Genomic DNA, 22,294 nt, shown 5'->3' with positions numbered 1-22,294 from the left:
GTAATGCATATTTGCAACAGCAGTACATATATTTGGGGTTTTTTTTTCCTATGAGGAGTCATGCAGTGATTCATTTAATCATTGTGCTCCAAAAGAGCGTGGTTGTTTATACCACAAATTTTTTGTGCTTTCACTGCATGGGAGCTTTAATCCTTTATTACAAGGAACTAACTATACTTCATTTCTTACCAAAATAGTCTGCTTCCTTATTTTTTTTTTTGTAACAAAGGGATTTTTGTCATTTTGAATATGTAACTCTTAACATATAGGTTCATTTTGGTTGATAGAAAGAAATTGAAAGAAAAGTCAGTGAAATACAGGATCTACAAGAAACAATAACAAGGCTTAAATCAGTAAGTAAAAACATTTTCAGTTCTTGTTTCTATCCTTTTTATCATGTTGTCATCCATGCGATTGTTTCATTTATTATAAAAGAAATCAATTTAACAATTAGCAAGAGAACTTCTTTAGTACCCTGAGCCTTTGATGTAAATATTACTAACAAATAAATGGAAGAGCTAAAGAAGCTACATCATATGGTTGCAAAAATAAACTGAAAGAAATCTCTGTAGACCTCTCTAGACAATATGGTTGACTGTGTACTTACTGTACATTTCCTTATTTCTGTTGTCTGAAGTCATAATTTCCTGGTGACATAATAATTTTTACCACAAATCAGTTATAATGTCCTAGAGGATTTTCATTGTTTTGAAACTACTTTGTCTCTTAGTTGGGATGGGAAAAATTATCCAATGTTTGGCTCACTCAGAAACAAAGCATAGGGCCCAGATGAAAAACATCACTATTATCAATTCTTTGAAGACCAAACTCTTTCTAGCATATATGGCAACTTGTGTATTAGCTGAGTACAATGTTTCGTTTTAGTCTGTCTAGGGAACTTGCAAATACAAAAATACTTAATTTTCAGGACATCAGATTATAGGAAACGTGTGCCAAATAGCATTTGATTGGCTTCAGAGTTGCATAGAGTGAGATGCTGTATTGTAATGCAATTTAACACCAACACTGTTACCAAATGCCCTTAAAATTGTTTCTTGCTTTAGTTGTTAACTTTTTTTCCCATGTTTGTATCCCACTATCCTACTGGTTGTTTGCTTTTCTTGGTGCTGATTGCAAACCATGTAAAAATTAATGCTTACTTAGGCTTAATAAAATGTAGTATAAATACAATGATGGCCTGCAACAAATGTTAAAGCATCAATTATCCAGGTCAACCAGAAGTAAACAGTGTTGTAAATTAAAAGTTGATCAAAATGTTAATTTTTTTCCCAAGTGTCTCTATTGGCACTTCTAATTTTTATAATAATACTTGTTACTTCAGGAGTTGTGCTCATGTCATAAGGAGAATGAGAGACTGAATGAAAAACTCTCTGGGAAAACAGATGAAAAAGGGAATCTTGAGCTGTTGTTAAACCAGCTTCAACAAGAGAAGCAAAGGCTGACAGAAAAAACAGAGAACTTAGAAAGAAAAGGTAAATCATCAAATGTAGATTCTTGGAAACTACTTTTCTGTAATTTTTGAAATAGAATACTTACCTAGTTAACATAGAGTTAATAGTACGAAAAGACTTCTAATAAATATAAATGAAAAGAAAACCATAGGTGTCCAGTCATAGTTGAAGTGAAAACTCTTGTTATAGAAAGATGTTTTCATTCTGTATGTGAGAACTGAAAGTTGAGCTTTTTACTGTGATCCCACAGACATCCTTATCCTAATTCTGTGGCAGTTTCACACAGAGTCATTTCCAAAACTCTTCAGACTCTGTTTCTTGAGAGATGTATCCATCTAGGTTTTGAAAACCTCCAGGCATGAAGATTCCACAGTATCTCTAATGTTCTTCAGTTGTCAGAGTAAAATATTTTTCCCTGTATTACAATTGTTTGTAATTGCTTGTAGCAATTAATTGTCACTGTTCCTTATTTACCTACTATGTACCTGTGAAGAAACATTACATTACATTGCTCTACATTATCTCTAAGTCCCTCATGGTACTGTCAGTGTGCCTTTGGCTCTCCAGCTTTTCTCCAGGATAAATAAACCAAGTGCCCTCAGCTATTCCCCATGGAGCAAGTATTTTGCTCCCTGACCAGCTTACAGGGCTTGCCTTGGATTTAATTTATCTACATCTTTCTTGTTGTAGAAGGGTCAAACTTTAAAACAGTATTTTAAGTGCAATCTCTGGGGTGCTAAATAAAGGGGAGTAATCACATCCCTCTGTTGATACAGCTCAAGGTGCTGTGAGGCCTCTGATGCTCTTATGCTACTCACTTGTGTTTAGCCTTCTTTAGCCTTTAGAACTCTTACGTCCTGTTCAGCAGGACTGCTGCCTGCATGGTTGGTGCAAGTTAATCCATCCTAAATGCCAGTGTCTTTGAGGAAATTCATTACTTCCCTATAGAGTTGTTTTTCTTCTTTTTTTTTTTTTTTTCCTTCCAGAACGAGAACTTGTCCTAGAAATTGAAAGAATGAGATTAGACTATGGTATTGCCCTAGGAGACAAATCTCCATCTCGTCTAGATGCATTTGTAAAGACCTTAGAGGATGACAGAGACTACTATAAACGAGCATTAGACTATCTTCAGAAAATGGTTAAACTAAAGCCTAGCCCAAGCCGCAGGACTGCAGAGAAGGTAAAGTTCTTGCTGTCAAAATAAGTGAAAAAAATACTGTAGAAACAATTAAGAAGCCATCAAATTTTCACATTCAGTGGTGTTAAATGACTGTAGTAGTTTTCTAAATTACATTCTTGATGCAAAAAATCAACCGAGAGAAACTCCAATGAACGTTTTCTTTCCTTGTCATATTTTACAGTAAGACTTTTTGATCAGTTTATTGAAATAAATACAACTAGATAATAATCAGGAAAAGGCTGAGATCTTACGGTTAGCTTCTTTGCTTTTTCTTTTTAACAGCTGGGTCTTGTTTAGATTACACCACCAGTGCCAGGCTTTTTCTTGTGATTAAAATGATTTTGAATTTTTTTTTTTTGTATTGCTAATAGGAAGAGTTCTTTTCTGGTATTAATTTTTCAGATGTTTTAATTAGCAAATTTTAACATAAATGTATTGATCACTTTGCAGAGTGAAGAGCTTAAATCAATCACCAGAGAAAGAGATGAGCTGCGGTCTGTGTTAGACAGATTTGAAAAACACATGATAGAAATTCAGTCCAATGTTAAATTATTGACTGCAGAAAGAGATAGATTAAAAGTTCTTTATGAGCAGGTAAGAAGAAATTGTTTATAGTTAATGTTGAAATAACCAGTTAAACTTCTTGTACTGTTGGTTATTTAAATTGAAAAAACCACTACAACCAAGGCTAATAAAATACATTCCTATTTTTATTACTTGTTAATAAATTATGTGTTCTAGTTAGTTTATTGACTTTAAAGATATTAAAAGTTATTGTACTGGCATTTTTAAATGATAAACATCAGGAACAAATCAGTAGAATGCATGAGAAGGTTGTGTAAAGATACAGCAAGGGGGCAAGAAAGGAGTTAACTGATAAGAGAACAGTGAAGTTAGGCTATACTTGGGACAGTAAAAAAAATAGTGATGATTATTTTGACAGTGTAAGTTGTCATGCCACTGAGTGATTTAGGGAATACATTTTAGTTATCTAGGGAAAAAAATAAGACTATAATGGGACTTCTACTGTAACTACAGCATTTTGTTAGTGTGTACTCTATATTGCAGTCCATGTATGCTAACAAACTATGATTTTTAAAGTCTCAGAGTGAATTGAACAGGATGAGAAGAGAAGCAAAACACAGTTTTGTTTCTCAAAGTCACATAGAAGAGGAAAGAGACATTGCACTGACTGACTTCAGAATACTAATGGCAGAAAAAGAAAGTCTTGGAGAAAAATTAAAGGTGAGCTTTTATAGCTTCATTGCTTACATTGAGGTGCCATATAGGGCAGAGTTATACAATAATGCTCTGTGTGTGTTTGGCTGTCTATCAGTTCCCTTTTCAATACTTTGGATTTCAAACTCACTTGATAGTATTATAAAATATCTATTATTGTTATTGTTATGAATTACCAAGTTTTCCTGTAAACACAGTCCCAGGCAGGGGTAGAGGAAAATGCTTTCAAGTATATAAGGGCAAATGTGTCATCACCTTGTGTGGGAGACCTAGATATGGAGGCCCAGCCAAAGAACACTTCTTGCATATGCGCTACTTTGAAGATGTTTGGGTGTCATTGTTGTGGAAGAAATCATGCACTTCACTCACAAGAGAGAAGCAACAATGCATCTAATTCACTTAAGGCACTGAGTTTCAAAAATTCAATGGTAAATGCAGTGGTGGTTTAACAAGATTTGATGGTAAGGTACATTTGAGTATTTGCTGCATAGAGGCCAAGGTCAGACAAAACTGTCAGGGAGACCTTCCCATAGAGTCATGAGGTTCAGAAGGGTCTTCCTTGCCTTCCAGACTCCTCAGAGGAGTGTGGCTGGACCCATACTTGGTCAATAGTTTGTGTTTAAAGGATTATAGCAATAAATCCTTTATATCACTTAGCTAACATTTCAACATTTCAGCGCTGTCATTCCCAACTCATTAGCTGAGTGTGAGATGCTAAGAAGGATTCTCTCTGCCTTAACAAGTATCCTTCAGAAGCTTCCCAGCTCAAAGGGAGATGCTGGTGTGCAGCCTACTGCCGAGCAGGAGAGCTCAGTGGGCTGTGGGCTGTGCTCTATTCATGGACTAGGATGATTGACTTCTATTTGCATACAAGCAGTATTTCAGTAGCCACGTGCTCAACTAGAGCCCTCAGCTGCTGCCAAGCAAGACTTAAGCCCTTAGCTATGTGTTAGCTGTTAGCTCTCATCCCAGAGTCCTCCTTAAGCTGGATCCTCTCATCCTCCTTAAGCTGGATGCAGCTATCAGGAGGGCCACTAGTGCTTAGCCAAAAAAAAAAAAAAGAGGGGAGTGGGGTGGAGCACACTGTCACAGTCACATATGGTTCTTATCCTACAAATTGGGGGTTATATGGGCCTTTTAATTTTTGCTGATCTTTAGTTACTGTTGCATTTTTAACAGAGTATGTTTTAAATGGCACATAACTGAGCGATGAAACATAAATTGAATCCAACTTTCAGTATATTTAGTGTTTATTAATGCAGTGGTTTATTAATGTTTATTAATAAAATATGTTTAAAAAAACATATTTAAAAAAATGTTTATTTATGCAGTGGTTTTCCTGTTATTATGATCTTGACAGGCAGCCCGTGAATGTAGTAGAATCACCAGCCTTGGAAATGTTCAAAAAGCATGTGGATATGGCACACAGGGACATGGTTTAGTGTTGAATATGGCAGTGCTGGCTTAATAGTTGGACTTAATGGCTTAAAGGGCTTTTCCAACTTAAATGATTCTATGTTTCTATGACCATGTGATGTCAGGTATTAATGTGCATTAATGGTTGTAGTCAAGAGCCTATGATTTCAGGGTTTTTTTTCCCCTGCCTTCTTTATTGGTCATTAATATAATGTTTTAAAACTTTTTGAAAATCATTTCAATGGACTTATCCCAAGACATCATATGTCAATAGTGATTGTATGATGAATGCTTCCATAGTTTGATTTTACTACCACAAAAATAAAGGCCTGTTGTGTATCTGAATGCAGTGGCAGTAAATCTGACCTCTTTGCTCAAAGCATGTGCATGCAGTAGTAGAGATGTGTTTCCAGCTCCATCCTTTCTTCTAATAGATGACTACCAATGTTTTATGTGTGTGCCACTTTGAAATAACTTTACAAACACACTAATGTAAGGCATTTCTAGGAAAATTGAGAGTTTGTTTCACTGCAGTTATGCACAGAAGACAGGGAACAGATAAGTAATCTTTAAAAGTTTCTTCATAGATACAGGGAGAGGCCAGTTAGCTTTGTAGTGTGCCTTATATGTTGTAATTAATATTTGAATAAATTTATTTAAAATGTCTTAAGGCACTAAGTTATACATGCATGCAACTTCATGTAGCTCAGTAAACTCTACAACAACTCAAAATATTAACTTAGTTGGGACCAAATATAAGTATGCTGTTTAAAAAAATCTAAACCAAGAATCAAACCCAAAATCAGTGATGTTATATTAAACTACAGTAATGTATTTTCAGCTAATGTTCTGTAGTTTTACAGAGAGAGCTTTGCATTTGGTCATTCATCTAAGAATGTAAAGCAATATTTTCTGAAACATGAAACTTAAATTTCTCTGAATAAATCTAAAAATGTCTGTCTTGTTACATGTAATTTTATATTTCTCAGATGCATCAAGAAGCAGCATACCATGAAAAATCAAAGCTGCAGCATGATATTTCAGAATTGGAGAATAATATTCAAGGAGTAAGTGTTTTTTTAGGAAGTAAGCTTTTATTATTTCTAAAATAGGATAGACTGTTCAGAAATTAATTTTAATGTCTGTTTTCAACTTAAATTTGTTTAAAAGCCAAGTTGTGACAGCTTTCTGCAATAATAACCTTTGATTATTTTTTTTAAATTGCAGCTTCAGATTGAAAAGTGTGAACTAAGAACTACAGTCTCTATCCTGAAAGAAAGAATAAACTATTTGGAAAATGAATTAAATCTGAAGTCAAGTAAACTTACCCAGGCTTCTGATGATTCTTCTCAATTTAAAGCTGAGATTTGCTCACTTCAGTAAGTCTGATACAAAATGTGGTGATCTTTTACAGATGCTAGAATAATTCTTTATTCTGTGACTGTATAGCAGAGTTGAGTTCTTGGGAAAGACCATAATTATAAATATTTTAAAATATTTTAAAAATCATTTGGTACAGCTTGTGTGTTAATGAAAAGTAGGTGTAAGTAAGGAAAGTGCTGTGGTAGCTTGTCACAGCAAGCTTCTCCTGGACTTACTTGATGACCAAATATACTGATAATTTTTATGGCTCATTCTAGAATTGTTTCCTCCAATAACCATATTGTCTCCTTATGAATGTATCAGAACTGAAAATTTCTAAAAGGATTCCCAAACTCTGTTTGTTAAAAAGAAGACAGATGCCTTTGCAAACTGCAGCAGTAGGACCTACAGTTCTGAGAACTGGTATCTTATGATCCATAGAAACAGTCTGTGGTGGACTTGAAGCAGGAGTCCAAGTGGTGTTGAACTCAGGAATCCTTAAGTGCTACCTCTCCTCAAGGGAGAGGATGGTTAGTATGGCACAGCCCCATGCTGCTGGTAGGTGATACAGCCCTGTCAGGAGGTTATGCTGGAATTGTTCCAGCACTTGAAGCAGCTTAAGAGCAGAAGTTGAGGACCCAGAGTAAAGTTCCAAGCTTCCTTCAACTGTACGCTCATTTTTCAGGCTGTTAAATGACCAACACCAGAAGTCTATTGAAGATTTACAGCACAGATTGTCCCTCAAAAAGGATGAACTGCTGACAGCTCAAGATGAAATTATAAAGCTGAAAGAGATAATAGGTAATCTGTAACTATTTTTGTGCTTATTTCCTGTTTTTAAAATAGAAAGCACTTACTCTTTTGTTTTTAGATAGGTTAAACCAGAGGAGCACTTCCCAGGAAGAAGCAGTCAGTGTGCTGAGAAGTACAATTAGTGTTTTGGACAAAGAAAAAGACAGTCTTCAAGAAACCGTAGATGAAAAAACAGAAAGAATTGCATGCTTAGATGACAACTTAGCTAACAGGGTATGTCCAGTAAAAGTACTACTTTACATTCCACCTGGGGATTTTTAAAGCAGTTATGTTTTAGGGAGACATTTTGCCTTGATGACAAAGTCTGTGCAGAGCACATAAACACTGTGCTTGGACCCAATGCAGAGTCATTTGCCAACTCAACAGAACTTTAATTATGAGTGTAACTCTACTCCCTAAATACTCCAAGAAAATCAAGCATTTGTTTGCATTTTGCATGTGGAGGGGTTTATTGAGATATAGAGTACTAACCTGAGGTGACAAAATCTATAGCTGACTTCCATCTGTTTCAATGACAAGACAGTCCTTTCTCAGTAAAGAAACGAAACTTGGAAATTACTTATTGGTGAAGAACTAAGATAATTATTTACATTAAAAGTTCTTTAATGAAGTGTCCTCTTATGTTGCAACATAGTAATACCTAAGACAACGTTCAATTTTTTTTTCATAGGAAAAAACAATTGCTCATTTACGTTTAACTCTCTCTGAGCTGGAGTCCTCAACAGAGTAAGTAAAGAGGAGGATGCCTTCTTTGGAGGTTTTGTTTCATGTAGTAGTTTCAAAGTGAAAGTAGAAGGCTATTTTAGTTTTTTTGATGAAATTAAGTTAATCCTGTTTGAGTCAAGTAGAGGAGTGTACTGTGTTGAGAAAGATGTACTCAACTTTGGAAGGCATTTTCTCTGCAATTATATTGCAGGCTGCTAAGAAACTGTTACAACAATCATTAACAATTGCTTGTCTGTATTCATTTCCCTAAACTGGTAAGGTTTCCTTCCTCTTGGTCAAGAAGTAGTTCTCTAGCACTCCACTAGGTATTAGATTGACCCAGGTAAGATTCAGAGCTGAATTCTTAATGATTGGCAATCTAATTCTTCTAGCTTAAGTACAGTCTTAATTAAAATGTATTTATGTAGTTTTTAGCTGGGCTTCCTCTGATCTTTCATTCTTTCCTCTTTTTAAGCATGACTTTTTAAACTATAGCATCTTAAAAGCAAAATTTAAACACCAATATTTAAATATTTGAAGACCAATGTAAATGAATATTAGCTACATTGATGCATGAGCTATATGTGTCAAAAAAAACAATGCAAAAGTTCACCTAAGTTTACAGATATTTATATTTCTAATTTTTCATTTAATCTTTCCATTACTCTTTTGATAATTGTCCTTCAAGTGTAAATTATTTGTCTTCTTCCCTTATGGCTTATAAAATACGTAATTACCATAATCCCTACCAAAGACAGATAAACACAGGTATCTGTAATTGCTCTTTGTCTAATAAGATACATCTTACCAGATATGTCTTCAAAACTGAAGATTAAATCCATCTTATTTCTGCATATTGACATTTTACATACTTAGTTTACATTTTATTTAGACTTAGTTTGTCATCATTCAGAGAGCAAGAATTTTATCTGATTATTTTCAGCAGTATATGGTATAGTACAAGAAGGGACAATTTTCATAGTGTTTTCACTTGACAGCCAGATGCAGGACAGGCTGAACAACAGAGACCGTGAGATAGCCAGCTTACATCACCAGCTTGATACAACCCAGCTAGAGCTGGCAGAAATGGGAAGGGTAAAGGACATGGCTCTGAAAGAAAACAGGCGACTGCAAGATGACCTGGCTACAATGGCCAGAGAAAACCAGGTATGAAGACAGTACATGACACTGCTGTATTAAATCATTTATTGCTTGCTTGCATCAAAACTGCTACATCCTCAATTTTGATTGAGGTGTTTAATTATTGGTATTTCTTGAGCCCTGGGTTATTGAAAATCACTAGGCAGAAATTGTAAAAGCAATACTTCAGATACTTAAGTGTAGTAATGCAGTGAGGGGGAAATGGGCAAGCTTTCAGTTTGGTAACCATTCCTCAGATTAAAAAATAAATTGAAATAAATTAAATCTAGAACTTTATTGTTTATAATATAATTGTATTATGTTAATTGGCAATCAGTATATTATCACTTGGCAATCAGTATTTAATTGGTAAAGATTGGGTTTTATTACCTTTGGAAGTGATTATTGAGAGAGAGAGAGGGAGAGAGAGAGAGAGAGAGAGAGAGAAACTCCAAAAGCAGACATCATATTATCAGGTGAAAGTGAGAGGGAGAGGAAGGGGATTGGTAGCACATCTGTTCTGGTGCAGTGAGTCCTTAATTTCATCCATCTAGTTTCCATGAAGCATTGGATTTATTGAGTGAGGTATGCCATATTTTAGATTAGGGTGTTTTGGAGATTAGGGTGTTGGAGAAACAAGGAGTTGGTTTTGTGCAGCAGCTGGTTATTGCTGACCAAAAGCCTCCCACCTCCAAGTGCATGACATGGATGTCCCTACAGTATAGAGTATCGTTATGGACAATATATAACCAAAATGTTCAGTGTTGTATAGGGTAAGTAACATCTTTTATTTAGCTGAGCATTACAAAGTCTGTGTAGAGGGTATGTGAGAGTTACCTTAAGAGTGAACCTGGAATTTTGTTGCAACTCATTACATACAACTTGTATAGCAAATACAACTATAGCAGCTCCTCGTGAGATTCAAATACCTATTAAAATTTTCATCCTGAGATACAAATGTTTGTTTGAATTCACTGTAAGTACAAACACTAAAACCAATCAGGACATTTTTAACTAAACCATTTATTTTAATTCCCCTCAGTCATTCCTGCTGAGTCTGATGCCACAAAGTATAATATAGCAACATGTTTCAAGGAAGTGATTAGGACCTTGAACAGTTCTTGCAAAACGTATAGTGCAATATATAAATATGTGGATGTACTATTGAAATTAGACCTACTCTTTACAGGTGCCTAATAAGATGAAATATTGAATATTATCATAATATGATTATGAAAGTTTTCCCAGTGTTTGGGAAGGCTACCACAGAGACAGGCAGACTGATTTTAGCAGATGTTAAATAAGGCATACAATTAAAAGGCTAATGAATAGTAATATACCACAAAAAGAAGAAGGGGAAGAAATAAGGCAGAATCCTTTATTTCCCCACATTTGATCATGGAAATAGAAAAAGATACTTGCAGTTTTGCAAGGCTCTCTGGGCTAGAGGACTCAGAAGAAGAGAGCTGAAGCTGAGAGGGATACAATTAGCAGTTCAAATATCTCAAATAAATTCCATGGTACATTTTGGATGTTTAAATATGATCTTACTAGTGCATTTAGTTATTTTGTCGTGCAATGCTACTTTAAAATAAATGTTATTTTGTTAGAAAGTTGGTTTTCTATTGATCTAAATCTTTCCTTTACTCAGGGATACTGAATCTTAAAGCTATAAAAATTCCAGCTCCCAAACATCAGTATGTCAAATTTTCCAAAGATCAGTAGGGTGTGTCATCAGGGAAGCTGCATGTTTTATGAACTGGTGGGATAGATAGTCCTTGTTTATTGTGATTCTTCTTGCTTGGAAACTCTTTGGTGTATCTACAGTAGCAGGGGATATTTCTCAACTCTACAAATCCCAAAGAGCTTTGTAAGTAGAATAGAAAAGAATCTAGGGCATATGCAATTACTCTGATGTAATCTGGTGGGGTATTATATAGTAATTAATTTACTGCAAAGCACAATTTTGCCTTTATGCAATCTCTCTAGGCTGTCAGTACTGAGCTTGAAGATGCAATACGTGAAAGAGAAGAAATGAAGACCAGGGTTCATAGTTATATAACTGAAGTCTCCAGATTTGAGAGCTTGATAGCTTCAAAGGTAAAAATATAATCTGTAGGCAGTCATTACTGCATTCAGTAAAAGAAAGTAAGAATTGCATGGTTTGGGTGCTGTTCTCCCTGCCTGTCCCATTTCCTTCTTTTGTTTTTCCTTATTTTCTCTGCAGTGTTTAAAGCTACTAGTGGGAGATTTATATAGCACATTGTTATATCTGAAGCACTGATTAATTCTAGCACATCACAATTTTATGGACCATGTTTTAGTGGCCATAATGCTGGAGATTGACAAACATGTAATGTTTGAATGTTAGTTTGCTATTTGGGTTTTGACCCGGCAATCAGTAAAATAACAGGCAGTGTTTCATTATTGTAGGTAGAAAGCGGCTTGTACAATGATTTTAATTATTTTGCCCTTTTGGAAAAGAAAAAAAAAATCTGTTCTGCATAAAATTGTAAAAATAGTAATGTTAAAATAGTGCTCTGGTTAAATGTACTTTATCCTGATACTTGGATTCAGAAGCATGATCTACATGAGTTAAAACTTAAAATCATTTAAAACAGATAGGATTTGGGTCAAGACAACATGAACTGGCAGATTTATTATGTGACTTTGAATGGGGAAGAATTAACTTTTGATCTGACTTCACCTTGCATGTGTGGATGAATGCATGTAAATTCAACCACTTTTTACAAGCAGAAACTGAAACATGGAGAAGAAGTTAAGGTCAGTAGTAGGTTAGCTTAGAACTATCAGCCTAAATTACTTGAAGTTTATTTTTAAAGAATTTTACAATATATCATGTGTGCAAACTGATTCAGCTACAGACGTGTCTACATCTTTGGCAAGTAACGATCCAGTTATTCAAGTCTATAGCGAGGAAGCTATAGAATACACAGCCAGCGACCAATTCAGGGATTTTTCTAGTATTATATCTGGATAATGCCTGTGGAGACAAGGATTTACTTTTCTGCCCAGTGTTCACTTGCTAAGTCTCAAGTTTCTGTTTCCTAATGCTCCACCTGATCCTGTCTGCACTTCCCAAGTTCTGCAGGATACACAGAAGGAATTTCAGAAACAGTTGCCTTTCTCATTAGATTTATACTGATTTATACTACCAACTTGCATATCCCACTGCACATTACATGAGCGGGGAATGGAGGTAAATAAGAAACATTTATCCTTGCCTTATAATCCACACTTGGCCAAAGTAAAATTCACAAGCAACATTTGTTCTGTCACTGCACAAATGGTGAGCACCAAAGCTTGCATTTTTGTACCTCTGTGATAGACTCCTTAGGCATATATGCTCTAGTAGATTACCAGTGTTTCAGGCACTGCTGTAATGCAAATATTTATAAGAGTAAAGTAACTAAAAGCACTGAAAATGGAATTTCTTGGAAAGGGCAGAATGCAGTGCATCTCAGTAATGTGACCCTTGACAATGCATAGAGATCCAAAATAACCCCTCTCCTGGGTGTCTTAAAACTCATTAGCAACTCCTAAGTGAAATTCACTTTAATAAAACTTAATGCCATAACTTTATTTGCTATTTGGACTTGGAAAAGGGATGATGAATTTTAGTAGTTGCCAGATAGTGGGATTAAGAAAATGAAGAAAGTTTTGCTTTCTAGGGGGAAAAAAAGAAGAGACATTGTAAGGGAATAGGCATGAAGTGAGATCAAACAATTGAAGGTATGTTGATCATTGCAGAGTGATTTACTGTTTCATCAGGAAAAGGAAAACCAAGAATTGTTAGAGAAGTTCCGGATGCTCCATACACAAGCTGAAGGCTGGGAAATGAAGGCTCATCAAGCTGAAGGAGAAAGCAGCTCCATACGACTGGAACTCCTTTCGGTAGATACAGATCGGAGACATCTTCGAGAGAGAGTCGAGTTTCTGGAAAAAGAGATTCAAGGGGTAATAACTTGTGCAATGAAATTCCATCTAGGACAGTGGGATACATCCAAGTGCTTTTAAATAAAGTCAATGTACGATTTTTAACACCTTAATGGAAAATAATTTCCATATGTGAATGTTTCCAATACAAACACTGGAGTTTTTGAAACAGTAACTGATTTTGTTTAGACGTGCTTTGTTTCACCCCTGCTTGCCCAAAATTAGAATTGTGGCACATATTTTCATAGTTTTAGATCTCTTCGGTTCGGTTATCACTGTTACTATGACATTGTGAGAAACTTTTGTTAAGCTGCTTCAGGACATTTGCATACAGCTTTATGAATATTTTGCAAGCTTAGTTCTTATGTTTCTTTGAAGCATTGAGGGAAGTATTTGAAGCATTGGTGGCTGGAGTCAAGGTAAAAATCTGGTAGACACCCAAATTCAGAATCAGGATTCCACAATACTGAATCCTAGACCAATGCTGTAGAACATAAGATTTATATTTTAGAAGCAAAGGTTTATATTTTAGAACAGAGGTTTATATTTTAGAAGCAATAAGAGAAGTTCTAGAGCATACATGTGGTGGATTGACAACATTTTGTTCTATACTTTTAATTAGCCAGAGTTAGAGACTGTATTGTAAGCTGAGTTAAAATAGCTTGTATGTTTGGGGTTTAAGCTTTTTAATTCTTGTTCCACCCTTTTATAGTACTTGCATAATTACTCAAGTTGGTGATTAAAAATTGCAGAGATGGTTTATTAGTTGCCCTTAGCTATGTTTTAGGGAGAGGGAAGAAAAACTAAATTTTTGTAGAGAAAATAAAGTGTTAAAAACCCCAGGTTATTCAACAGAAATCTCATAAATTTAACATTGAAAATGTATCTGTATTTGGTTTTGTTTAGCATATTGTTGCACATCAAGTATATGAATCTCAGATCTCCTCCATAACCAAAAATATGTCCAGACTGGAAGAGGATCTTAAACGTGAAAATCAGGATAAGGCTTCTGTGTTAGCAGACCTGGCTTCTGTGAGAGAACTCTGTGTGAAACTTGAGGCTAACAAAGAACTTTTAGCTCGACAGCTAACGTCCAAAAGCATGGATTATGAAAGGGTAAGCAGCAAAGGCAAATGTAATTTGCTGTAACAAAGTAACTTCTTTTGCTTTTAGTAGGTTTTGGAGAAAATAGTTGCTTCTCAAAGCAAGGTAAGTTAATTTACGTCATTCGTTTTGTGTTTTTATATAAATTACAGATTTTACAACATACAGATCCTTAGCTGTGGGTTTTGTAAAAAAAGAGGGAGTTTCTTTGATTCATTATCACTGCAAAATATTGCAGGTGTAGTTTTAGCTGTACCACAGACAGATCATATATATATTTATTTTTGGTTTTTTAATTGACTCAAACTTTATAAAAAGCAAATAGTGCACTTCTTATTTAAATAGTAAAGACCCTACCCTAATGGTGTCTTTTCAGTTAAGAAATTTAGATACAGCTGAAATTCACTGAATATTTTTAAATAGTTTAAAAAGTTCTAAATATTCATATTTTCTGAACCTTTTTCTTTACAGCTGATTTTGTCTTCATTTAGTGACTTGGTCAGCCTTTCTGGGACTGTAATATTTAAGGCCTTGAGAACAGTAAAATTTGTTTATATTCACAGAACTGAAGAGGAAAACAAGTATTCCTACATTTTCAGCAAAAGCCAAGAGGCTAATTCTGGGCTGACTTAGTCAAATAGGATGAAGTATAGTAAATACTATTTTTGTATTTGTGCACAGTTCTACTGTTAAAAGCTAATTCACGTTCCAGGTACTTACCTAAACATTTTCAGCACTCAGTAATGCAGCTCCCAGTAAAACATTTGACAGAGGTACAGCTTGAACAGTTTTAAATTAAGTATAGTTTAAAATAATTGTAGAGTTTACATTATTTTGTGAGCTGTTTCCTATACTTTTTTATGAAACTTCCTTTAATTTCAGTTTTTGTAACAACTCTTCACAAAATAAAATTCTCTGTGTTTATAAATTATTGTATGAATGACATATAAAATTTGTGCCTTAGGTTCTAGGAGAATTAGAAGATACAAAATCAGAAGGAGAGTTGCTGAAAAAGCAGCTATCCAGTGAGAGACTTACAGTTCAGAATCTTGAAACCTTATTGGCTACTAGTAGAGACAAAGAATTTCAGAATCAATTAACGACACAAGACAAAGATACCGAAATTCAGTTACTGAAAGACAAGCTAACACTGGCTGAGAGCAAACTGTAAGTTTTAACAAATGTGTGTGTGTTACGGGGTTTGCAAAAGAACTATTTCCACATGGCAATACTTATTCACAAAATCTGGGTGTTTAGTATGGCTGAGCAGATTTTGGCACAGTGTCTTTTGGCCTTTCATGGCAGCGTTTAAAGTTTCTTTACAGGTCTTTCATATTGTGTTCAATTAATCAGCACTTTGGTGGACATCAGTTTAGTGCAAGCAGTAAACTGGAACAGGAGTTCCAAAGGAAACATCCTCTACATAAAATTTTAACATGTGCTTACTGCTCACAAAAAAACCCTCAAGTATATTAAATTCATGGTAAATGTGAGTTGCTTATCTACTGAAGATGCCTATTGTCCTTTCTTTGATTAAAGAATCACATAATAAATAGTTATTATGTGAAGTTATAGTGCTTTAAAAAAAGCGAAAGTACTTTTGCTATTAACTGTTGTGGAAAAAGTCCTGTATCACTTATTATTCCTTTGAAATACAAACAGAACTAAGGCTGACACCTCCACTAAATGTGGCCTGCAACTTCTGCTGCAGATCTGCCTAAAGAAGCAATAACTTTTAGCAACACTTGTATGTAAAAAAGACTGATCTGTTTGGAGCAATGAAGTTAAGAGGGGAGTTAACTTTGTGTGTGTGTGAAATCTCCTAAGGATACATCAGCAGGAGCTAGTGGTAGCTCTGCATTAAATAGCAAGAAGGAGGAGTATCAGCCAAGTGCAGATGGTGGTGAAGAGTAAAGTCAAAGCAGAATTTCAGATGTAGAAATCTACCCGTTTGGTAAATGCTAACCTAGGGAGAGAAAGGAAACATGGAAGTTAATGGAACAGGTAATACTCCTCATGAGATATAGAATGTATTCCACTTAAAACTGTCTGGAACTTGGTGACACAGATGTGCAAGAAATATGCTTTTGGTTGATTTATGTAGAGGCTACAACTTGTGATGGTTTATGATGGTCCACCTCAAGGAGCAGTGATCTCAGTGAATCTGGAGATTATGACATTATTAATTACGCCTGTGCAACTAATTGCTTCATGCTTTAGTATTGTTGATTTTTGTTTACTTGGGGAAAAAGAATGTTAATCGCATACAACAAACATAAGCTAATAGAATGTCTTGATTTACAAAGTCCAATGTGAAAGTTAGAAAAGACACAAACCAACAAAATCCCAAAAACCAACCAAGCAAACAAATGAAATCAAAATGAAAGAAGGAGTTTTTCAATTAAATTGAATTTTTAAAATTAAATTGAATGCAGTTACTTTGTGTACAAACATTCTAAAACTGTTTAACTATGTACATAGTAATTTTTTCACTGTTTTTCTTTTGCACACATTGTAGGGTTCATTTGTTTTTTGTAAATGTCAATATTTGCAGTGTTAATAGGGTGAGATATTTGCAAGGAGAAGGAAAATGTTCTCTTTGAGGAAGAGTGGCCATTCTGTTGCATTGCTTTCCACTGTTTATCTCAAAGGTTCTGCATGTTACTAGACAAGTGTTCAGGTGTGAGAACTAGATGTATATACCTTATTTTCTACTATTTGGTTTGTGGTAGTTGCAGTCTAATGAGCAGGAATTTTTAAATGCTCACAGCTGTGACTGAAGTATGTGACAATTATTTGTGTCTTGCAAAATACAGAAATTCATTTGACTTGGCAGAATTTCAGCTCTAAATGACAAAAATCATGTGCCAATATTTTTGAACATTATTTAAAGTTTTACCTTTATAGTACCTGTCCTTCCACTTTATTTAGAAAATGGCACTGCTACAACTCTGACTTAAGAAGTATTCTCAGAATTAAGTTTAACTTGTGAAGTTCTCCAGTGCTGTAATTATGAGTAGTGTAAAGAATAAGTAGTTACTTTGAGTACTGCATGGGTGAGGGTGATAGTACAGTAACTGTGGTCTTTATGCTCTGGAGTGATTAAAGAATTAAATAAACAGAGAATACGAAATAGCTAAACTACTTGTTGAGAGCTATGTGTATCTGCTGTGAAAGAGATGTCCTCTGAAAATTGCGTATCATCAAGTAAACTTATATGATGATTACTGTGCATAAAGGGTTTCAAAATATTTCTAAATTTTGGAGTGATTTACTTAATGCACTTAATTGTGTTTAAATGTCACTGAAACGGAATAACCTCATCACTCACAAACTGTTTACTTTCTTTCTTTATTTTACAATAATGATATTGGGCCCTGAATTCTTACCTCCATCCTGAAAGCATATGCCTGTCTTTGAAGGACATATAAAATATCATCAAGATGTCTTGTCTTCTGCATCTGTTCTCAACATACTGGATCAAGATACCATTCTAGGAATTTTACTGATGAATAGGGAACATGGGAAAAAATATCCTGCAGTTTTATTTGGAACAAATCTCTTGAGTAGTTTACGTCTTCCTGGAGTCAAAGACCGGCGGTGCCAGACAGGAAGTCTGTGACTGAGCCTGGAGTGGAACTCATTTTTCAGAACTCCAGTCCAGTGCTTTAGCAATAAACTAGTACAACTTTGCTTCTCCAGGAGAAACTTTTGAGCACTCCACTTCACAGTGGCTTTGAAGACTGTATGGAATGACAAAGCTGTCTAGATTCTTGCTCGGACAACCTATTTTACGTGCAACAATTTCTTTTTCTTCCTTTATAACGTAATTGATGGTATTTTGCAACCAAGCATTGAGTAAGCCAAGCTGATGATTTACTGAGAAGTATATTAATCATGTTTCTGAAGATTTTCAAGGCTCCTTTTAACTGTGATTCTCGCACTTGAGACAGTTGGGCGCAAATACCAAGGGTGTAGTTAAGAAGCTTTCAGACTTTGGGTTTTGCTGGTCTGATGTTTGCTTTAATACAATTTTTACTTAGATTTGGTTCTGTTGTTCGTGGCTAGCCAGATAGTTTCAGCCTACTTGATAAAATTTTTACTGAAGCCATTGTCTGTTAAGTTTGTAATTTTTTGTGGATATTTACTGCCTTTTTTTTTTTCTTTTTTTACACAAAGACTATCTCAAATTGCAACAGAGAACAGTCAAGCAATAAACTAGGTATTTGTTTTGTCTGTTTTTATCAAACATATTTGTGTTTACCTTTGTCTGAAAAAGAGCCTGATGTAGTTAGGATGTAGTAAGAGGCTTGCCAGCTTCTTACTTCCTTCTCACCTTAGAGTCTTCCAGAAACATTCTGTTGCATTCATTTGGTTCTTGCTGCTTCTAATTTGTCTTTGATTTAGTCTGTGAAACAACATGTTCAGTATCTGGTTTTGTTCTATCTTTCTCTAGCTTCTCTAAGCTCCTAGTTGACATTGTTCAAAGAAAACTTTGTTGCTTCTCATGATTTTTTTTTTTAGAAGCAGCAATAATAGAGAGCTTTCCATGCTTCGAAGTAAAGTTGCACAGATGCAGGCTGACACTGATGTTTTAAAAAGGAAACTGACAACTGAGCGATTTGAACGGTAAGATGCTGGTTTTTCAGTGAGTTGACTCTTCCTCTTTATTTCTTCTTTCTCACTTTTAAAACTGTTGCTTTTTTGAATAGTGGGAAACTTTTATGGAAAACTCTGCTCCGCTTGTCATACAAAATTTAATATCTTCATCTTGAAAAGTGCTTAAAGAAAAAATCTTACACAGTTTCTGAATTTCTTCGTAATTTTTGTGAGTTTACCACTGCCTCTAAAAATAAAAAAAAATCCCTTCTCCTGAAAATAAATAGAATAAATAATAGAACGGGGGGGTTTTACGAGAAAGTGAGGCATTTTGCAAGGTTCTGTTGCGTTCCTGCGCCACGGTGCGGTACCAAGGCGTTGGCTGAGGCTGCTGTGTGTTGGCAGGGAGCGAGCGATCCAGGAGATGCGCCGGCACGGCCTCTGCGCGTCCTCGCTGCGCGCCTCGCCTCCGCTCAGCTCCACGCTCAGGTCTCCCTCGCGCTCTCCGGAGCGCGGCGCTGCCAGAGCCACTGAGCAAGCAGCGGCTGAAAAGTAAGTGGTTTGACTTCAGCAAGTCTTTTCTGTCTAAGAGTTAGGTTTAAACTGTTTCTAAATAATACCTTTGTGATTATGTGAAATTGTTACACGCTTCAGATGTTTCTAAGTTCTGCTTTTGCTGTCTCTCCTGCTATAAAATGTTGATGGCAAGCAATAAATGCAAAGTGCTCTCCAAAGACCATATAATATAATGGATTCTCATTCCTGTTTTATTTAATGGCCTTGCACCACCTGACAACTTTCAAATATATGTTGCCTGCATATTACTACCGTTTATTATATCCAGATATACTTTACCAGTTTATTGTTGTTAATAGTTATCTCCAAACGATGAATGGTTCATATTAAGAGGAATGCCAGGAAATTCTCCCAAGTACAGCAATAACAGAAAGACACTCCACAGAAGAGTCCAACTAAAATGCATTTGAACCCTATGCTAGATGAAACTTACCTCCAAAACAAGTGCATAAAAATAATTAATGTATTTTTCATTGTTAATGCTTGAATCTGTGAATGTCTAAGATCGTGATCACTATAGTCCATAAAAAAGAAATCAAAATCAGCCCCTTACCTGTTCATTTTCACTGTCATGTTTGTTCTTTTAGAGATAATTTTTGGTTTAGATGATGCCAGTTACATGTTACAGATGTGATTATTGACTGTATATCCCACCTGTCCTATATTGAATAATAAATTGTAGTGAAAAGGGGAAGGACAGGGAGAGATAAAGAGTGATTATTGCAGGAAATGTGTGCTGTGACAGCTCATGAATTCTACTGATTTTAAAGTTGCTTTCTGCTGGTAAATACATATGACTTGTTCTAAGCTTAATTTTGTTAACAAAAACACAGGTTTTTTGAGAACTGAGCTCAGCCTGGCATGAACCCCCATTGTCAGCAGTTTTTCTCTTCTGCGAATTTTTGGGCAAAGCAAAAAGTGGCAAGTGTAGCAAGTGAGATACTGACAGTGGGGATGAATCAGCAGATATGCCTTTTGCTTTACTGGTGAGCCCCTAGGCATAACCCTGTTATACTGTAAAACAACATTTTGACTGAGGTGGTGACAGATAATGTATTTCTGAGAAGGAGCATCATCAGTAGAGTATTGTCTAGTCTTCCTTGCTTTACAGTGAGTCCTGAGAGCAATAAAAATTCCAGTTGCTATGCTTGGAGGATACCATGTAGTGCACTATTTTTATCTAATATTTGTATACCTAGTTTTAACAATGTCAACTCTGTACCATATCTTACCAGAAAATACCCCATTTTCTTCAAGTGTGTATTTTTAAAGAACGTTTTAACAACTGAATTCACATGCAGTTGTTATGCATATCTTGCCTTTTAAATGTATCAATTACAGTAGAGTGATCTCAGCAGTGCTGTTACCATCTTTCATCCTTGTTGTTTATTCCTTCTTGGGAGCTTACCAGAGTAAATTGTACTTACTCTGTAATTACTGTTCTAGTGTTATAGCTGTCTCTCTCTGACCTGATTTCATCTTCTCAAGAAATTTTCTCTTCCTCCTCGTCTCATTATTACTTTTGTGAATCATTTTAGCAATGGGTCAGTGGTTGACAATAGTTGATATTTGGGAATAACAGAAGACCATCTGAGGAGGCTAAAGCTAATTACTACTTTTTATCCTAATATTAATAAGTAAAATGTAATAGTTACCTGTATTCTGACATATTTTCTTTCTCCACAGAAATGTGACCGTCAAGGAATAACAAGTACTTGAGTAGCTGAAGCATTACCTTGATACAAGGATTTTTTTTTTATAAATTATGAATACTTGTATTTTACCTCTGTTTTCTTCAAATCACTGATTACCTTTGAAACCTCTGAGAATGGGTGATCAACTTTGCAAAATTCTGCTTTCCCAGCTGGCAGGAGTGACTGACTTTTTCTGGCTGTTTGACAGGTTTTGTATCAAGCCTGGCTAAGTTTTGTTACTTTTTTAGAAACATAATAATTAAAAGAAGGAAATGAGTATTGATTTGACAATCTCTTGTTTTCATTTTTTTTTATTTTATTTGTTTGCTTATCTCATATGATTGGAGAAGTTTATTCATCTTAATGTGAGCTAACATAGAATAACATCCCCAACTGTATTAAAAATGCTGAGCCAATGTATGTTTTCTACTTATGATGATTTCTTATGTTTGGGCTTCTGACAAGTGTTTTCTGTTTTCAGGTTATTCTTTATGGTATTTAAAAGTATTGATTACCTATTTTGTGAATGCATTTTGTTTATTGTATCTTAATAAAAAATATATATCAGTTATTCTTTATTACTGTTTCTATCAATCTCCCTTTGTTTAACCTTTGTGTGAAATTGCATTTTAAATATCCCCTTATTTAATGAAAAGTGAAGAGAAAAAATTTTAAAGATGTAATGAAGTCCTTTAAATATCAAAAAACTCTCAAAGTATTTTATATTCAAACTTTTGAATCATACCTGGAGATGTTTTTCAAAGTTTGGTTTTAAAAGTTCAGAGCAACACCTGGAATCATTCACACAGTTAAGGTGTTGGAGAGGTGACACAGGACTTTATGTTGTGACATACATATTAGGTAAATGAAGTGAGAACTAATCTTGAAAATATCTGGTTTATTTAGCAGAGGAGCATTTCAAACTTAGGCTTTGAAGCATGATGCAGTTAGGAACAGAGTTTTCTGAATAATTACATACCAGCAGGGTGGCAGGATGTGTATTCATAAGAATTATACAGAGCACTAGAAATGGGAGG

General features: G+C 35.1%; 1 protein-coding gene across 1 annotated transcript in view; it reads left to right on the top strand.

The window, feature by feature from the left end:
- Positions 1-21,758, top strand: part of CEP135 (centrosomal protein 135) — a 29,945-nt gene extending 8,187 nt beyond the window's left edge. Inside the window, exons 9-26 of the mRNA XM_041402796.1 lie at positions 288-353; positions 1,343-1,493; positions 2,459-2,652; positions 3,103-3,246; positions 3,754-3,897; positions 6,297-6,374; positions 6,535-6,686; positions 7,355-7,470; positions 7,541-7,695; positions 8,153-8,208; positions 9,186-9,354; positions 11,317-11,427; positions 13,120-13,305; positions 14,191-14,400; positions 15,353-15,555; positions 18,913-19,017; positions 19,393-19,539; positions 21,250-21,758. Of these exons, the coding sequence (XP_041258730.1) occupies positions 288-353; positions 1,343-1,493; positions 2,459-2,652; positions 3,103-3,246; positions 3,754-3,897; positions 6,297-6,374; positions 6,535-6,686; positions 7,355-7,470; positions 7,541-7,695; positions 8,153-8,208; positions 9,186-9,354; positions 11,317-11,427; positions 13,120-13,305; positions 14,191-14,400; positions 15,353-15,555; positions 18,913-19,017; positions 19,393-19,539; positions 21,250-21,271 (2,409 nt within the window). The 3' untranslated portion in view covers positions 21,272-21,758. The remainder of the gene's footprint in view (positions 1-287; positions 354-1,342; positions 1,494-2,458; positions 2,653-3,102; positions 3,247-3,753; positions 3,898-6,296; positions 6,375-6,534; positions 6,687-7,354; positions 7,471-7,540; positions 7,696-8,152; positions 8,209-9,185; positions 9,355-11,316; positions 11,428-13,119; positions 13,306-14,190; positions 14,401-15,352; positions 15,556-18,912; positions 19,018-19,392; positions 19,540-21,249) is intronic.
- Positions 21,759-22,294: the final 536 nt, after the last annotated feature.

Source organism: Onychostruthus taczanowskii, unplaced genomic scaffold, assembly GCF_017590055.1.
Source record: "Onychostruthus taczanowskii isolate IOZ18803 unplaced genomic scaffold, ASM1759005v1 scaffold2, whole genome shotgun sequence".
Lineage (NCBI taxonomy): Eukaryota > Metazoa > Chordata > Aves > Passeriformes > Passeridae > Onychostruthus > Onychostruthus taczanowskii.
This window is presented reverse-complemented; position numbering and strand designations above follow the sequence as displayed.